We start from the raw sequence: 20,953 nt of genomic DNA, 5'->3' as shown, positions 1-20,953 counted from the left end.
CATCAAAATCCTAGAGAAGAACACAGGCAACACCCTTTTTGAACTCAGTAACTTCTTGCAAGATACATCTACGAAGGCAAAAGAAACAAAAGCAAAAATGAACTATTGGGACTTCATCAAGATAAGAAGCTTTTGCACAGCAAAGGATACAGTCAACAAAACTCAAAGACAACCTACAGAATGGGAGAAGATATTTGCAAATGACATATCAGATAAAGGACTAGTTTCCCAGATCTATAAAGAACTTATTAAACTCAACACCAAAGAAACAAACAATCCAATCATGAAATGGGCAAAAGACATGAACAGAAAACTCACAGAGGAAGACATAGACATGGCCAACATGCACATGAGAAAATGCTCTGCATCACTTGCCATCAGGGAAATACAAATCAAAACCACAATGAGATACCACCTCACACCAGTGAGAATGGGGAAAATTAACAAGGCAGGAAACCACAAATGTTGGAGAGGATGCAGAGAAAAGGGAACCCTCTTGCACTGTTGGTGGGAATGTGACCTGGTGCAGCCACTCTGGAAAACTGTGTGGAGGTTCCTCAAAGAGTTAAAAATAGACCTGCCCTACGACCCAGCAATTGCACTGTTGGGGATTTACCCCAAAGATTCAGATGCAATGAAACGCTGGGACACCTGCACCCCAATGTTTCTAGCAGCAATGTCCACAATAGCCAAACTGTGGAAGGAGCCTCGGTGTCCATCGAAAGATGAATGGATAAAGAAGATGTGGTTTATGTATAAACTGGAATATTACTCAGCCATTAGAAAAGACAAATACCCACCATTTGCTTCAACGTGGATGGAACTGGAGGGTATTATGCTGAGTGAAGTAAGTTAATTGGAGAAGGACAAACATTATATGTTCTCATTCATTTGGGGAATATAAATAATAGTGAAAGGGAATAAATATAAGGGAAGAGAGAAGAAATGGGTAGGAAATTTCAGAAAGGGAGACAACATAAAGACTCCTAACTCTGGGAAATGAACTAGGGGTGGTGGAAGGGGAGGAGGGCGGGGGGTGGGGGTGAATGGATGACGGGCACTGAGGGGGGCACTTGACGGGATGAGAACTGGGTGTTATTCTGTATGTTGGTAAATTGAACACCAATAAAAAATAAATTTATTAAAAAAAGTGATCATTAATAAAAATATTTCACAAAGTTTATGAAGTTACTGAGATTTGTTAATGTCTTAGCTGTCCATGACCCATTTTTACCCTCATAGAATATACACCAAGACTCTTTCTATCTTTCTTATGTTTAATGAGCAAATAGTAAAATAAAACAAACTCTAGTGATTAGATTAGATTAGATTAGATTAGGGGAAATAATTCTTATTATAAATTTATATTGGACCTTTCTTATTTAGAAGTTATCAATATTAATTTAACTCGGCTATTAAATCTGTCAAGTGCTTGCCTACAGGTTCTCTTACATGCTACATATAGGCCAGAAATGTTCTTCAACAAAAAGGACAGTCTCAGGAAAAGGACTTTATTAACTCCTTCCAACTACTGACACTCTCCCCCCACCACCGAGATGACTGCCTACAAACTTCCAGGCAAAGCAGTAAATTGAGTCAAGATTACTAGAATTTTTTTTTTTTAAAGGATCTTTTTTTTCTTTTCAATTATTTTTTTTAAGTAGGCTCCATGCCCAGTGTGGGGTTCACACTCAATAACCCTGAGGTCAAGAGTCATGTGCTCTACTCACTGAGCCAGCCAGACATCCCAAGATTACTAGAATTCTTGAATGCAGTGGGTTTTGGGAATTAACGATGTAGGACTGACTGCATAAACTCAGCGGCTTTATTTTAGTTCTCTGTTTAGAAAACTGTTTTAGTTTCCACACATACAAGGGAGACCTTTCAGTTTCTTTCTTTCTTTTTATTTTATTTTATTTTTTATTGGTGTTCAATTTACCAACATACAGAATAACCCCCAGTGCCCGTCACCCATTCACTCCCACCCCCCGCCCTCCTCCCCTTCCACCACCCCTAGTTCGTTTCCCAGAGTTAGCAGTCTTTACGTTCTGTCTCCCTTTCTGATATTTCCCACACATTTCTTCTCCCTTCCCTTATATTCCCTTTCACTATTATTTATATTCCCCAAATGAATGAGACCATATAATGTTTGTCCTCCTCCAATTGACTTACTTCACTCAGCATAATACCCTCCAGTTCCATCCACGTTGAAGCAAATGGTGGGTATCTGTCATTTCTAATAGCTGAGTAATATTCCATTGTATACATAAACCACATCATCTTTATCCATTCATCTTTCGTTGGACACCGAGGCTCCTTCCACAGTTTGGCTATAGTGGCCATTGCTGCTAGAAACATCGGGGTGCAGGTGTCCCGGCGTTTCATTGCATCTGAATCTTTGGGGTAAATCCCCAGCAGTGCAATTGCTGGGTGGTAGGGCAGGTCTATTTTTAACTCTTTGAAGAACCTCCACACAGTTTTCCAGAGTGGCTGCACCAGTTCACATTCCCACCAACAGTGTAAGAGGGTTCCCTTTTCTCCGCATCCTCTCCAACATTTGTGGTTTCCTGCCTTGTTAATTTTCCCCATTCTCACTGGTGTGAGGTGGTATCTCATTGTGGTTTTGATTTGTATTTCCCTGATGGCAAGTGATGCAGAGCATTTCCTCATGTGCTTGCTGGCCATGTGTAGGTATTCTTTGGTGAAATTTCTGTTCATGTCTTCTGCCCATTGCATGATTGGATTGTTTGTTTTTTGGCTGTTGAGTTTAATAAGTTCTTTATAGATCTGGGAAACTAGTCCTTTATCTGATATGTCATTTGCAAATATCTTCTCCCATTCTGTAGGTTGTCTTTTAGTTTTGTTAACTGTATCCTTTGCTGTGCAAAAGCTTCTTATCTTGATGAAGTCCCAATAGTTCATTTTTGCTTTTGTTTCTCTTGCCTTTGTGGATGTATCTTGCAAGAAGTTACTGTGGCTGAGTTCTAAAAGGGTGTTGCCTGTATTCTTCTCTAGGATTTTGATGGAACCTTGTCTCACATTTAGAATCTTTCATCCATTTTGAGTTTATCTTTGTGTATGGTGAAAGAGAGTGGTCTAGTCTTTTTAAGCCATCTTAGATTGTAACAACTAAATGAATTGCATTTGTAAATGAAATGAAACATTAAAAAAATCACTCACTAAACTCCCATTTCTCCTTACTTTCCATGGAGACATATTTATACAGGTTCATAGGCCCTATTTTTTATCAGGATATAATTCAATGAATTGATTGTGCAAGTAAGGCCTTACTGGAATGGCTGTATTTGTGAACAATGTTCTTTTTTTTTTTTTTTTTTTTTTTTTTTACATTTTTAAATTTATTTATGATAGTCACACACAGAGAGAGAGGCAGAGACACAGGCAGAGGGAGAAGCAGGCTCCATGCACCGGGAGCCCGACGTGGGATTCGATCCCGGGTCTCCAGGATCGCGCCCTGGGCCAAAGGCAGGCGCCAAACCGCTGCGCCACCCAGGGATCCCTGAACAATGTTCTTTGAGTCAGGGAGGACCAGTTGCTTTTAAGAAAATGAGGCTGATTTTACTTATGGATATAATGCCTGCAAAGTTCACTCAGGGAACTTGGCCTGCAGCCTGGTAAGCACAGTGCAGTCTCCCAAACAGGAAAGTCACTTCTGGACAGCTTAGGGATATTAACAAATTTTGGTGATCCTAGGAGCAGAGGAATACACCCAAAGGTACAGGCCATCCAGGTGAAATCCAGTGTATAGTTTATAGGTTTGGGCTTCCTAAGCTCAAGTAAAAGTCCAATCTGAGGTTCTCTATACAAATTTCCAGATAGAAATGAATTAATTTAAAGCCCTAAGGCTTTTACTATAGAAAAATAAGTCAGCCTCCCATACACATTTCCCAGTCTATCTCTCTCTAGCCTAAAAACTGGTAAAATCTCCTAAAACTTAAATGCTCAAAAGATCATTGTAGACCAAATAGAACAGAAAATACTATTAGTTAACTGCTATATTTTATCATTCAAGATCCTTTGGACAACAATGACCTTTGAAAATTCATAGTTTTCCTATTTTATATATATATATAAATATACTTTATATATATATATAATAACTCCTTTGCTTTATATTTCACATTTATAATATAAATATACTAGTGTACAATTACCTCAAAGACCAATAATCTTAGCTTGACATGTTATGACATGACAATTATGTCTTTCTTATGTTTAATGTGCAAATACTAAAATAATAAAACAACCTCTAGTGATTAGATTCAGAATAATAATTCTAAGTTTTAAAAATAGTTCACTCCACTAGTTGACAAAAGCATTAAACAAAATGCCAGCTTATCAGACTGCTTTTTATCACATATTAGTATAACAGTGATCTTATAGTAATTTAATTTGTTCAGGTCATATATGACTGTGTATTAAAGAAACAGGGCTGTAATTTTCTGTTTTCAAATCTGAACAGCCAATTCAATCTATTCTACATGATTTATGTCACATGGAATCTTAGTTAATGTTCTGAACGTAGATGGGATATGTGTTCAACTCATACTTACCCATGAAATTGAGATAACCTTCTCCACCAAGAGCATGAGTAATGAGTCGAATCATTTTATGAAGTTGTATTCCACGATCAATAACTGGAGTAAATGGGGTCAGAACACTCATGTTGGTATACATTTCAGCATCCATCAACCAAAATGCCAGTGTCTTATCCCCAACAAGTGCCTAGGGAAATAGAAGTCACTGAGATAAGTACAAAGAATAGGTACTAAGCAGTTGTGTTTTATATTAGAATAACATGTAATTAATCACGAGTTGGGAAAGAATGTAGGAGAGGTGTTTGAATTAGTATTAATTTCAGGTATTTTCCAATTGTTGCTTTCTACACCGAAAGTGAAGTGGTAAAATCAGGTGAGCTGGTCAGAGATCAACACCATCTATTTTCAAGATATATTTTTATTTTTAAAGAGCTTGGTGAAAACTCAGGATAAGAGCCACCTGAATATTAGACCTGAGGTGATGTTTCAAGTTTTCTCAAATTGGAATAAATATTTATTATAATGTTGAGAATACTACGTAAATTTTAAAATAGTTTGTGTTACTATGATTTTGTTTGTTTTGAAAGAATGGAAGACTTAAAAATGATTTATATGCATATGTATTTATATTTATGTATGTGTATTTATATATAAAACATAGGTACATAAATACAGTAAAATGGACCCTATTTACCCTTTAGCAGAGGGTTGACAGGTTTTTCTTAAAATGTAAAGTTTGCTTTCTCATTGAATTTGGCACCTAATCTAAAATTAGTTTATTTTATATGAAAATATAACAGTTGATAAATAGGATGGGTAATTCAGAAACATCTTGAGTAGCAGAAGAGAGCCTTCTTAAAAATCTTAATTATTAATGGTTAAGAATTGGCTAACTAATGCAAAGTATTTTTCATTGACAAAAAATAATATATAGTGAAACATATAAGAACGATTAAACCATTAATTTCCTTACTCTATTATAATAATTTTAATTTTTAGAAAAATATTTTTTACCTATAAACCTGTTATAATTTCCAAACAATTTTGATTAAAATAACTTTTCTTTAATATACTGTTAGAAGAATGTCTACTTATTCTGTGGGTTTTGTCCTTATTTTAAGGGCCAATAAAGAATTGCCTCAGAATATGGTTCCGGGCATTAGAATTCTCAGAGTTTGATTAGATGGTAATCGTCATCTGTATTACTTGAGTTCAAATTATTTTACTTTATCAAAGTAGACTCTTTGTTCTCTGACTTAGAGGTAAGTATTTTAAATCTAAACATATAAAGTGAATGTGTACAGTTACGGACTAAACTGTGCCTTCTTCAAATTCATGTTGAAGCCATAACCTCCGATATGACTACATTTAGAGAGAGCACCTGTAAAGAGGTAATCAAGATTAAAGAAGGTCATTAAGACTGTGACTTTATTCTAATATGCGTGGAGTCCTGATATGAAGAGGAAGAAATTCTAGGATGAGTGTGCATGGAAAAAAAAGACTACTTGAGAACAGAAAGATGATGGCCATCTGCAAGCCTCTTCAGGAGAAACTAAACCTGCTGACATCTTAAATCTTAAATCTGATAAAATTATAAATATGTATGTTTATTAAGTGAATAATACAAAAAATATACAGCAGAAATATCGAAATAATTTTGTAATAGGATCATAGGTTAAAGAGATAAACATATTTACACATAAGAATATAATCAAATGATTCAAAACAAGGGAAAAGGACAAACTGTTCAAGAACCAGTACTGTCTAATAATTATTTAGCAAATACATCATGTATACGCTGTCTCCAAACTTCTTTAACAATGAAGCCTATTTCTGAGCTACACTTACATGGTGGTATCTTATGTGCCAGATTGAAGCTGTATTTCATTGGTACGTGTGTCAGTCTGCTAGGGCTGCCATAACAAAATTCCACAGAAAGGGTGTATATAAACACAGAAATTTATTTCTCACAGTTCTGGAGGTTAGAAATCCAGGATCAAGGTGACACTAAAACTCTACCTGTTTACCTTAAATGGTCAATTTCTGCAAAAATAACAGGTTTATTGTTTAAGCTTCCATTTTCTTAATACACATAATGTAAATAATTTTTTTTTACAGATTTTATTTACTTATCTGAGAAAGAGACAGAGAGAGGGAGAGGAAGGAGAGAGTGTGAGCCAGGGAGAGGGGAAAGGGGCAGGGAGAAGAAGAGAGAGAATCTCAAGCAGGCTCCAAGCTGAGCACGGAGCCTGAGATCATGACCTGAGCTGAAACCAAGAGTCAGCTTAGAGTCACCAATAAACATAATACTTACGTTTATTGAACAGTAAGGCTGGAAATATAAAGCTAATGGAAACAAATATTCTGCCTAAATGTGATGAAAGCATGAAGGATGAGGCAACTACTTTTCCCTATACAACTAGACAAAATCTTGAGGGAGAATATGACATCTGAAGCAAGGTGGCAGGACTTCATAGAAACTTCCCAGGGGCACTAGGCATTTGCAGGGGTGTGTGGGAAAGTACAGGATTGGAACAAGGTTGGCTTATTCAAGAAAGGTTGGGAATTTTATCAGATTGAAAAATAAAATGCTTGGGGAGTTGAGCAGAGAATGAAGGCAGAAACTTTGGCTTAGGCCAGAATATGAGTAGCCTTGAATGAAAAGATTTAATCAAAGATCTGGGTTGACAAAATGAGCTTTGCTCTTTGGAAAATATCTCAGGCTGCATTAGAAAGGATGAGCCAAAGCTGGACAAACAGAGGTCAGGGCAATTACTTAGTAAGATATTTCAGTGATTATGGGCAAAAATGATGAAAGCTTGTCAAAAAGCATAAAAGAAAACCTTTAGAAGGAACCCTAAAATGGAAATTAAAATTAATCTGGATCAGCACCAATATTCCTCTTGCTACAACAAAGGAAAACACATAAGAGAACACTTGCAACTGTCATTTACCATTTTTTAATTACAGTTTGGCAGAATAAAAATAGTACTTCATTTTGAAGCTGGAATTTATAGATCTGCAAAATAATTTTAAATGTTTTTCAAATATGAAAAGTTTTCACATAAAGGTATAATTCTATTAGCTGTTTTAAACTATAGATACTTGCATTTAGATATGTTTGTGTTAGATATGTTAATAAATACATAAAGAGATACAATTAATTTATACACATATTCATTTACCTGATCATGACTCTCTGCATAAGCAATGCATTTTTCAAGGTAGCGTCTGTTTGTGAGTGTGTACACAATATTGCCCATATTCCAATCTTCGTCTTTAAACTCTTTAAGTAGCTAAATGCAAGAGAGAAAATAATTTGAATAAACCATTACTGTTCTTACCTTAAATCACTATCTGAGGGCATTCATCATATCAGTTCAAGCTTTTTGACATATAGATACAAGTGCACCCCATGTAGCAAAAATATCTTTGGTTAAACTTTCACTAAAATCACAGCTTTTATACAGACTATTCAATGACAGTGATATGGTGTGTCCGTGCGGGTATGTTTGTTTTGTGCAGATCATCGCACTTTAGGATTTTTTCGACCTTTTTTCCCCCTGTAACAACTGCTACCTCTTGGTTAATGACCACAGTGAAGTGTTATTGTACACGTATCTTTCTGTAACTTTCACAAAAGAGAGATATTCTTGCTACATTTTTAGATTTGAATAAAGAAAATTTTAGCAGGAATAATGTTGTGTTCCATTCTTTAAAAAAAGATAATAACTAAACAACAATTGTTATTTCAAAGTTTAAAGGCTAATTATCATGAAATAATTACCATCTTAACAGACCAGACATTTCCTTCTCCACTTCAGTTATACTCAGTCTACAATCTGGCTTCTGCTCTATTTCAGTGCAAGTGACCGTCCCAAGATTGCAGATGACTGCCTCTTAGGTAATAATTTCTCTTCCTTAGGCAATTATTTGCTGTACAGGTTGAGAGTACTGACTCCAACCCTTCCTATGAAAGACTTTTCTTCTTAGTCTACTGGCGTGAAACTCTTGATTGTTTTGTTTTGTTTTCTTACCACTCTAGGCATCCTGCATTTTCTTCTTCTGCCTATCCTATAAAGCTGATGTTCCTGGAAGCTGTTCCTAAAAATAACCTCTCTTTTCTAATTAATACGTTCTTTCTGCATGCATTCATTTCTCTGTCCAAAGTGTCAACTGCCCTCCAATAGGCAGAATTCTAGATGGTCCTCATGATTCCTTCTTCCCCATATTCACATCTCTGTGCAATCAATTCTTTACCTACAGTGGAGGTAATATGATGGATGTCCTTTGAAGAAACCATGAGATAGCAACTGAGTAATGTTTTAAGTTATTAGGTTTGTGGTAATTTGTCGAAGAGCAACTAATGCAAAACTAATGCAGATTTTGATACGAGAAATGGGGTTCAGGCCTTCTTGAATCTTTATTTTCTGACTTTTGCCCTATAGAATTCAGATGTGCTTAGCCATCTCTCATAATTACAGTGTGAATCACTGAGCATGAGATAGCAGACTGTGTTAGGCAGAATAATGGCCACCTATAGATGTTCACATCCTAGTGCCCACAGCCTATGAATGAATATGTTGTCTTCCAAGCAAAAGGACTTTAGAGATGGAATAAACTGTAATACATTGAGATGGAAAGATTATCCTGGATAACTTGGATAGGTCCAAGGTAATTAGAGGTAATTAGATCCCTCTTTGGATCTTTCTCCAAAGGTGGCATAAGTTGTCAAAACAGGAGAAAGGAAGGAAGGAACTTGAATAAAGAACTAAGTCTTAAACATTGGTTGAACAAAAATTAATCCAAAATGGACCATGGATTTAAATATAAAAGTATAAAATGTTTAATAGAAAACATAGGAGAGTCAAAGAATTCTTAGGCTTGACACCAAAAAAGGTCTTTATAAGAAAAAAAGAAAGATAAATTGGACTTTGTCAAATTTAATAGACAAAGAACTTTTGTTCTGTCAAAGTCTATATGAACAGAATCAAAAGGCAATAGACTGGGAGAAAACATTTGCCAACCACATATCCAACAAAAGAGCTTAATTTAGATTATATAAAGAACTCTCAAAACTCCATAGTAAACAGATGATCCAATTAGAAAATGGTCAAAAGATATGAATAGACATTTCATTAAGGAGGACATATAGAAGGCAAATAAACACCTGAAAAGATAAGCCACTAAGGAAATGCAAATTAAAACCACAGTTAGATATCACTACACACCTATTATAGAAAGACAAAAATAGGTGCAAGGATATACAGAAACTGGATCTCTCCAACATTGTTGATGGGAATGTAAAATGGTATAGTTACTCTGGATAAGTTTGGTAGTTTCTTAAGAAATTAAATATCCAGCTACTCAAATAAATATTCAATTACTATATGAGCCAATAATTACACTTTTTGGCATTTATCTTAATTAAAATTTATGGCCATACAAAATCTTCACACACTTGTTTATAGCAGCTTTATTTATATATAATAGCCAAAACCTAGAAACAGACCTGCTGTCTATAATGGGCAACTGATTAGGCAAACTGTGGTATATCCATACCATGGAATATCATTCAGCAATAAAAAAGAATAAACTACTGATACATGCAACAACCAATATGAATCTCCAGAGAATTTTGCTGAGTGAAAAATGGCAATCCCAAAAGGTTGCATATTATATGATTTCATTTATATCACATTCTTGAAATGAAAAAAAATTACAGAAATGGAGATCAGATTAGTGGTTGCCAGTTAAAAAGTGACTGGGACAATATGAAAGAACTTTATGGTGATGGAAATATTCTATACTTTAATGGTATCAGTTGTCAGTATCATAGATGTGAGACTATACCATAACTTTACGAGATGTTACCATTGGAAAATGCTGGTAAAGGGTATCAGATCTCACTGTATTACAACTGTTCTTACACTAACTACATGGGAATCTACAACTACCTTAATATAAAAAGCTTAATTAAGAAATTTTATATCATAAAAATACAAAATGCTTAATAAATATTTGGTTAAGTTAATGAATTCAATTAAATACTTAATTTAACATAAAAAGGTGATAAAAGGTAGATAATAAAAATGATCAACTAAATGAAAAGAGATGCTACAAATTCGGCATATTTTAGATAGGCAAGTATTTGTTCAGTAAGTGATTAAATATGATTAAATATGATATTCCAAACTACTGACTTTGAACTAATAGAAGTAGAAAGTGGTAAATAATTTGTTTTTGAACAACAAGAACACGAATGAAATTTAGCATTCAAACCTAACTCAGACCCTATCGGTAGATCACGGTGATTACCATATACATTCTGAGTACAGCTATCATTTGGATTGATACTCTTGTGTGCTTTACTGACATTTGGAGAAACAACAGTTATTTATGGAATTTTCTTTTTAAATGTACAAATTATAAAAGTAGAGGAAATCACTGAGTTTTTAAAAAATATTATTTTAGTTATCTCTTGTCTTATTAACTGAGTTTCCTGCTTTGGTGATAAAAAAGATTTTTAAATAATTACATAAAACAGAAGATGACATCTGTCTTCAGAGAATTCATGATCTAACAAGACATTATGGTCATATCCTAAACATAGGACAATACATTTTTCCATTCGTATGAGGTACTAATTCAGTACCTTAAGGATACAAGGTACTAAAATGTTTTATAAGTTAAATTAATTTTATTTTTTAAACTGTCATCATTGTTCAGAAAATGAAATATTCTTGAATCTGCACAAAAACTGGTAAAGGCTTTTCAGTAGGAGGTGAAAAAAGGAAGATTTGGCTCTTGTGAAGGGAAAAAAGTCTGCATGGAAGATTAGAAATCCTAAAAGATGGTGGGTAAAGACCCTTAAACCAAGGTGAGAGAACTGAAGATCACAGTATTTTTGTGCAAATTCAAGAATATTTCAAGGTGTACATCAACCTAGAATTATTCCCCAGTCACAGCCCACACTGGGATATTTCCTTATACATATTCATACTATGATTATGGACATAGCCACTCAGAAATGTTCTATGTCAAATCTAAGTCTATATAACAACATTGGTCTTTTAGGCAAATATTAAATAAAACAAAATATAATCCAAGGTACTTAAGCGTCATTAAATTTAATAAAATTGCATTAGAAATTATATGCAAAGTATAATGTATTCATTCCTAGGGCTTGACACATGGTAAGAATTTCTATAAGTTAAATAAAGGAGTAGATGAATCCAAATCTGTTGAGGAAAACAAATACTATGAAGCAAGTAGTGGGAATTAAGGAGTAACTTCTACACTGATGGTCTGGAGGCAGAAATGGATGCCTTAATGATGTTTAATGTGTTTAAAATAGAGAACTAAAGTTTCATAAAACTTCAATGATAATTGTACAATTCCATGTACACAGCTAACATTACATTAATATTTTTCCCTTGCCTGAATAACTCAAGTATGAATACTTTAAACTAGAACCTTTAGAACTTTAAGTACCTTATTAAAGAGGACAAGAATCAACACACTAATGGGAAGATTTAATATTTCAATTAGAATAGTTAATAATATTTATAACCAATGACCACAAATTATAAGATAAATCAAAGACATAATAAATAAACCAACATAATAATAGTATTTGCAGGAAAAATAAATCATATGAAATCTTACCTGGATCCATTTATCTGGAATTGCCATGGCTAATCGATAATCAAAGCCAACCCCTCCCTGGGAAATTGGAGAACAGAGAGCTGGCATTCCTGATACATCCTGAAACAAAATACACCAGCATTATCAGTTCATATCGCTCAGATTCTTGCTAAATATTCCTCTGACGGTAAATTCTAGGCCAATAAATAAAAACAGTAAATGGGAGCATGTATTTTTGGAATGTTTCAGCAGGATAATTGTGATGGTAGTTTCAACTATGACAGTAAAAGGCAAAAGATTTATTCGATCTGAAGAGAAACCAGAGTATAGTATATCTCATTTCCAAGTAAGGACAGCTTCAATCTCATGAGGCGATTTTTTTTTTTCTTTTTCTTAGTATCATAAAGTAGACACAAAAGAGTAAGACGATTACTGCTAAAATAGTTTTTTAGACTTATTTTTGAGCTACTGTCTGAACATTTTCCTATTGCTTTCATCAAACACAAAAATGCACGTGGAATTTATCTGTAACACTTATTCTCTTTGTATATAGTACTGACATGGAGTGTATTTTGTGAGCACCTAGCTTCTGAGGAGATTAAAAGAAGACAGTACATTAAGAATGAAACAATAAGATGGCTTTCACTATAGTCAGCTATACTTGAAGTGGGTCTTAAGGTTATCTGGGGGATCCTCTTCATCTAGAAGATACAGAAACTGAAGCTCACTCAGGTGAAGGGATCTTTAAAGATATGTGTCTCAATGGTAGAGTCAGGACTCAGATGTCAGGCCACTTGACAGAGTGTCTTCTTCCTCTGTCATGCTACCACTAGATTACTGATAATCGAAAAAACACACAAGAGGAAAAAAAAGGTGGTGTAAAACCCCAGATGTAGCAAAAATATATTATACCAGCAACTATGGTGAAATATGAGCCACATATTAGCAACTCTAACTCTATAATATCTCTCAAATAAATCCTTTTCCCTTGCTTCATTTCTATTGCCATTGTCTCATTTAATCTTCATTACTCCTTACTTAGACCATTATGCTTCTAAATGCAATTCCCCATCTCCAATTTCCCTTCACCCAAACTGCAGCCAAATTACCATTTCTTGTTTTTAAAGATTTATTTATTTACTTTAGAGAGAGCATGAGAGCACGAGCTGGGGGGAGGGGTGGTACAGAGAGAGAAGGGGAGAGAGAGAGAGAGACAGAGACAAGCAGACTTCCCACTAAGCATGGAGCCCCACATGGGCTCAATCTCACCACCTTGAGATCATGACCTGAGCCAAAATCAAGAGTGGGACACTTAATCAACAGCCTCCCAGGAGCCCCACAAATTAACAATTTATGAGACCGTGCCCTATCACTGCCCATCAATAACTTCCAATAGCCAAAAATCAAAACATCAAATTCTTTAGCTAAAGATTCAATTCAACAATCATGCTTTAAGCACTGATGATATAATTTCCTATTTGATTATCTGCCTCCTTACTGGCTGTTAGAATGTAAGATCTACAAAGCAAGGGTTTTGTGGTTGTTGCTATTGTTGTTTACTGACTGACATGCCAAGAATTCAGAGTAGTAGAAGAGTACCTGAAATAAAGCAGGAACTCAATAAAATTTTTTGAGTGAGTGAATAAAGGCACTGTCAGGAATTTAAAGGTAAATAAGACATGATATTTTACCTTTGGGATTCATAAACTAGAACCAAAATAAACATATACACATTCATTATCATGAGATGATAATGTAATATAGTTGTTACAATTGTTAACTGAGGTACACAGAAAGCACAATGGAGAGATCTATATCTTTCCACCATAATTTCTACTGCTATATTTCAAGTACTAAATATATCACTCACTTTGAAATATTTACTCTTTCCTGTGCTTGTCACAAGCTCTTCTATGCATGTCACTGCCCAAACTCTTCCATGTATTATTATCCTTACTTTCTATAAAAGACTGTCACACACTCTGAGCTCTTTGAAACTTGACTCAAATGCTTCTTCATCTGTAACACCATCCCCAAACTCTTCACACAGAAGAGTGTGAAAAAAGGAATATATGACCTCTTTTGACTTCTAAAATAATTTAATTGTTTTCTAATGAAAGAGAGAGACATTTAAATATAGTACATAATGGAATTATTGGTAAGAAAGTGAAATATTTGTCAATAATATCTTATTTCTACATAGCACTTCATAGTTTATAACTGAAAAAAGGACAAAAAAGTGAAAAGGATGAATGCTTAAAAGAAAAAAATGTAAATGAGATTATATCTACCAAATATGTCACATTTTCACTAATATAGTAGGCATTTAGTTTGATTCTTTATAAAAACTAGTTGAATATGTATTAAATATCAGGCTCTCGAGTAATTATAGACAAAACGCCTTCCCAGAAGACTTTTCCTAAGACTGGTGATAGGCTAGTATTAAAGACCAAGATAATTTTTCTCAAAAAACCTTAAGGAGCTTTCTATATTTGTTTTAAAGGTAGTTTTAGGAAATACTTTGATAGCTAAAAACAAAAAAATAAAAAACTATTTGTGGACACCAAATGGTCTTGACTCTTAATTCTGAATCCTAGAAAGTTACTCTGTTAATGCACATGAGACATTTATAGCTCTCTTTTGAAAGAGAAGAGTTCATGACTTTTCTTTTAAAATCTTAAAAAAAGAAAAAAAAACGGTAAACATAAAGATCACTAAAATAAATATACTTTAAATATAAAAAATTCAATACCTACCAACAGAGCATATAAAAATGATTATGTGTTCCAAATAAAGTTGAAATACTTTTATTTTTTTAATATCTAAGGTTTGCTATGACTATTCCAAAAGGGAAAGAAAATATCAATCACAAAATATTTTTAATTAATATAGCAAAGAAAACCATGGGAAATGGTAGATACATTCCAGAAAAAAAGTCTTCAATTTTAGTAATTGTCATTATAAATAAATTTAAATTTCTACTATAGGACTTTATATAAATTACTTATGTTATACCACATTCCTTTCTTAAAAAAAAAAGTTCATGAGGATCAATTTTCACATTGAAGAGACTCCCACTAGACAGAAAAGTGATGTACTGAAATTGAAGTAGTTTTCAATTTAAGTAGAATAAATTGAAGACACATCTTGTTAAAAAAAAAAAAAAAGTAAAACCAAGTAATATAAAGTAGGCTAAAGTCTCAAAGTTTCATTGGTAAAAACACTGATAATCAGACAAGGCTCCCTAGATGATGAAAGTATTTGACTTGAAATGAACGGAAAGATCAATGTAACAATTTTAAGTTTCATGTATTAAATAATTGCTTCTTTTTCTCCAGTACCCACTTTTGATTTGTACTGTCATTAATTGTTTGTAGTAAATTTTCATTTATACTGTCTCTGCTTTGAATTGTCATAAATATAATTGACAAAAGTTTTTTTTGATGTTTGACAGATAACAATATAGAAAAGACAAAATAAAAGTTTAAAATACACTCTGACATTAAAAGATTTTCGGTACATAAATTAATTAGTGAGATATAAGATATGACCAAAAAAAAAAAAAAAGATATGACCAAATGTAGGGAAGAACAGAGGGTAGAATAATACAGGTTTATCAAAATGTTATTATAGTTGTGTTTTTTATAATTCTGTATAAGAATTTATTCTAGAAATTTAGGGTCCATTTCTCTGTTCCTAGAGTATATTTAGAAGACAAAATGTAATAACTGCTCTCTATCCAGGGATAAACAAGGAAATCATTCCACCTAGTTGAAGAGTCAGGGTTTTGAGAAAAGATGTATAGAAAAAAGTCTATACAAATAATAAATACCACAGAAGGGAGATTTGTCACTACTACATTTCCATGAACTAAATGCCGACAATGTGCAAATACAACTGAACTATGACTCTTTGAACAATATTCTTGCTATTTTCATATGCCAACCACTACACTTTGTACAGAACAGTTTTAACACACTAAATTCAATTTTAATAATAATTTCTAGTAAGAGGACTCAGAAAACCAGAGGGATTTTAGAACGAAATCTAAATTAGCATAAGCATTTAACAAACTTCTTAATTTATCACATTTATCACCAAGAGGGGAATTGTCAATTATGCATATACTGAATTATATCATTACAGTGCAGCTTTGGGACAGTTAATCATGAAACTTCAGTAATCATGAATAACTAGTGAACATTTGGCAATCCAAGAGCAATAACGTAAACAAGAAAGGTAATCACATCAGAACAAGAGAGACTTCAGAGAAGCTTGCAGGCAGTGAGCCATGCCATCTCTAATGATTAAACCAGAAAAGGAAAAATAAATAAATAAATAAATAAATAAATAAATAAATAGACACACATTAATATTCAATTCTTTTCTCTGCTGAAGGTCTCACAGTGAAAGGATCTGTCCACTGATTAGGATATTTTACTTTCTAACCACTGGCATTTTCTTTTGTAACAATGGAATGATAACAAGTAATTAGTGCACACTATCTCCTAATAAGAAAACACTGAATTCTAAATAATGTGCCACTCATACAAGATAGCTGCACTATAGTGAGGCTATAATTTCAGTTATGCAATTATTGACAAGAGATTAATCGCTCCAATATTGTATGCTGACAAAATGTTCTATGTTAAAGGGGGTCATAGGGTAGAGATGATCATGGCTTTACCTCGGCTACTGTTATAGAATCTGGATATAACGTGTGAACCAAATGATTTGCCAACATGAGATAAACCAAGGCATCTTCATCTACTTGAAGTCCAAAATATTCATGGTAATCACCTGAAAAACCTTCACCTAGAAAACAGAAAATCAATATAGATGCATGTTTTAAACTTGCAAGTCTTAACTTAGCATAAATGCCCCCACCAATCGGCTTGTTGAGATCTGTTTTGTTATCATAGTAAAGTGTAATGAGCCTTAAGCCTTAATATCACGAAATATTATCATCAGCAAATATATGTTCTAGCTTAGAAAAGTTCTACATATCAAACATTCAGATTTCAGATAATCCTGCAGTTCAAGTTTTGTTTTTCAAAAGCAAACACAGCATTTTAATTGAAAATTTTAATGTAATTTCAAAATAACAACAAAAAAATGAAATGATACCAAAGGGAGTTCTAGATTTCAATTTTTAGAAACTTTATTATTATTATTATTTTTTTTTTTGGTAAGGAGATGTTAATGTTATTAGCTGGTTACTATTAGATCCCTTTGAAGTAAAGAAAAGCAAATATGAAAACCATCATAACATTGAGAAATAGTTTATATTTTTTAAATATGTGCTTCAATTTATGCAATGCAGATTTACTATATGAAAAAAATTTTAACATCTTCCCAATTTTCTTCTGCCTTCCCTTCCCACACTCCTAATTTTGGTTGCTTAGCACTTAATGGGGTTATACTACTTACTTTCAATTATTTGATTGTTTACTCACTTTTAATTAAATCAAATTAGTGTCCAACACCTGCCTTCTTCCTCCTGTTTCCCTATACCAAATTTTTTATTTTGACTCACTTTTTTTTTTTCCAGTTTGCTGGATTTCATCACTAAATGATATTCTCAAATATAATTATGGAAGTTTTATTCCTCAAGCTCTTTCAAATTAATATCTGAATAGCAATTCAATTATCAAAATCTTGATTCAAATTTTGTTTCCTAAGAATTTTGTAGACATTGCTTTTGGCAATAGAAAAGTATGAGTTCAGCCACTGTTTTCATCCACACAGGTAAATTGCTTTTTCTGTCACCTGCTGAACTTCTCTTTATCACTAAATTTTATATATTGAACACTTTGTGTCTTGATGTTAATTGCTTTATCTCATTTTTTTTTTTTTTGGTTCATTTCCCTAACTACACAATTCCTTGGGAAATACTAAGGCCTCAGAAGAGAAAGTTTCTACAGGGATATTGCAGGTGTTATAATCTAGGAGAGGCTCTTTCTTGATCTTTGCCATGCTTTCCTTCTTCATCCTTTAAGTCAGCTTCTCTCCAAACTCGAAGCTACCAGTGAAACCTGTCATGTTTTATAGATACAACTTCTTTCCTAGGAACATTTCATGGGGGCAGCACCATGATTAAGAGCAGATAACAGGGCATTTAGAATATAGCTTCTTTCCTTAGCAGCCACTTTTCAAGATTTTCAGTTTAAAGTCCCTTCTTCAGGTTGGTTATTGCTGGTAAATATTTGCCCATTAAAAATAAAAATTATTTACCATATTATCTGCTGAGGGATTAGGATCTGTGATCCTACTTCTTTGAACAGTTCTTAAACTGAAGATCTCTGATCAATGTTTTTTAACTACAAATTAATGTATAATTTAATTTTAACTGTGAACACCTATATTTCAAATACACACATTTTTGTCAGTGTTTAATATGCAAAGGGACCTACACATTTACAAATATTCCTATTTATTTATTTATTTATTTATTTATTTATTTATTTATTTATATGTTACTTAGTTCTCATTGCAGTGATGTCATGTTCAAATTCTATGAGTGCTGCAAAACATGGTTGACTTAGGAAACATTTTATTTCTTTGGCTAGGACTTCCAGTACTGTGTTGAATAAAAGAGGTGAGAGTGGACATCGTTGACTAGTTCCTGATCTTAGAGGAAAAGCTCTCAGTTTTTCATCATTTTCAGTATTTGCAGATGACACACCATATACAGGAAAACCCTAAAGATTCTATGAAAAACTAACAGAACTGATAAATGGATTTAGTAAAATTGCAGGAAACAAAATTAATATGTAGGAATTCACTGAGTTTCTATACATTAATATGAAGTAACAGAAAGAGAAATTGAGAAAACAATCCCATACTGTTGCACCAACAAGAATTAAATACCTAGAAATGAACTTAATCAAGGAGGTGAAATACCTGTACTCTATAAAACAATGATGGAAGAAATTAAAGGTAATACAAACAAATGGAAAGCTATTCCATGTTGATGGAATGGGAGAAACAGTACTGTTAAAATGTCTATTCTAGGGGCAGCCCAGGTGGCTCAGCGATTTAGCGCTGCCTTCAGCCCAGGGTCTGATCCTGGAGACCCGAGATCAAGTTCCACGTTGGGCTCCCTGCATGGAACCTGTTTCTCCCTCTGCCTGTGTCTCTGCCTCTCTCTCTCTTTCAATCTCTCATGAATAAATAAAATCTTTTAAAAAATTAAAATGTATATTCTATCTAAAGTAATCTTCAGATTCAATGAAATTCCTATCAAACATCAATAGCATTTTTTCACAGAACTAGAATATATAACCCTAAATTTGCATAGTACCACAAAATCCCCCACATGGCCAAAGCAATCTTGAAAAAGGAAAACGAAACTGGAGGCATCACAATCTCACATTTCAATATCTACCACAAAGCTGTAGTAATTAAAACACAACTGTACTGGAACAAAAAACAAACACAGAGATCAACAAACAGAATAGAGAGTCAGAAATAAATCCACACTTTTATGGTCAATTAATCTATGACAAAGAAGGCAAGAAAATATAAAACTGGACTCCTTTCTTAGACCATACACAAAAATAAACCCAAAATAGATTAAAGACTTAAATGTGAGACCTGAAGCTATAAAATGTCTAGAGAAAACACGGGCAGTAATCTCTTTGACATCAGCCATGGAAACATCTTTCTACATAGGTCTTCTTTGGTGCGGGAAACAAAAGCAAATTAAACTACTGGGACTATATGCAAATAAAAGGCTTTTGCACAGTGAAGGAAATCATTAACAAAACAAAAAGACAACCTAAAGAATGGGAGAAGATGAATGCAAATGATGTATTGATAAGGGGTTAATATCCAAAATATATAAAGATGTATTGATAAGGAGTTAATATCCAAAATATATAAAGAATTTATATAACCTAACATCAAAAAAAAACAAATAATCCAATTAAAAATGGGCAGAGGATATGAATAAAGATTTCAAAGAAGACATACAGACAGCAGACACATGAAAAGATGGTCAACACTAATCATCAAGAAAATACCAATTTTATTTTTTAATATTTTATTTATTTCTTCATGAGACACACACACACACACACACACACACACACACACACACAGAGGCAGAGATACAGGAAGAGAGAGAAGCAGGCTCCATGCAGGGAGCCTGATGTGGGACTTGATCCTGGGACTCCAGGATCCTACCCTGGGCCAAAGGCAGGTACTCAACTGCTAAGTCACCCAGGCATCCCCAGAAAATACCAATTAAAACCACGATGAGATATCACCTCATACCCATCAGAATGATAAAACTAAAAAACAAGAAATAACAAGTGTTAGCAAGAATGTGGAGAAAAAGAACCCTTGTACAGTGTCGGTGGGAACGTAAGTTGGTGCAGCCACTGTGGAAAACAGTATGAAGGCTCCCTCCAAAATTAAAAATAGAACTGCTATATCATCTGGTAATTCTACTATTATTTACCCAAAGAATACAAAAACACTAATTCAAAAAGATATATGCACCCCTATGTTTATTGCAGCATTACTTATAATAACCAAGATATGGAAGTAACCCAAGTGTCCATCCAGAGGTGAATAAAGAAATTGTTATTATACACACACACACACACACACACACACAAAATGGAATACTACACAGCCATAAAAGAGTGAAATCTTGCCATGTGCAACAACATGGATGAGCCTAGATACTATTATGATAAGTGAAATAAGTCAGTCAGAGAAATACAAATACCATATGATTT

At 33.6% G+C, this 20,953-nt stretch overlaps 1 protein-coding gene across 1 annotated transcript in view; it reads right to left on the bottom strand.

Moving 5' to 3' along the window:
* GBE1 (1,4-alpha-glucan branching enzyme 1) overlaps positions 1 to 20,953 on the bottom strand; it is a 268,030-nt gene that overhangs the window by 68,634 nt on the left and 178,443 nt on the right. Inside the window, 4 exon segments of the mRNA XM_025449943.3 lie at positions 4,575 to 4,746; positions 7,745 to 7,855; positions 12,228 to 12,326; positions 16,894 to 17,021. Coding sequence (XP_025305728.2) covers positions 4,575 to 4,746; positions 7,745 to 7,855; positions 12,228 to 12,326; positions 16,894 to 17,021 — 510 coding nt within the window.

Source organism: Canis lupus, chromosome 31 (assembly GCF_003254725.2).
Source record: "Canis lupus dingo isolate Sandy chromosome 31, ASM325472v2, whole genome shotgun sequence".
In the NCBI taxonomy this organism is placed as follows: domain Eukaryota; kingdom Metazoa; phylum Chordata; class Mammalia; order Carnivora; family Canidae; genus Canis; species Canis lupus.
The sequence above is the reverse complement of the archived record's forward strand: the minus strand, read 5'-3'. Positions and strand labels throughout refer to the sequence as shown.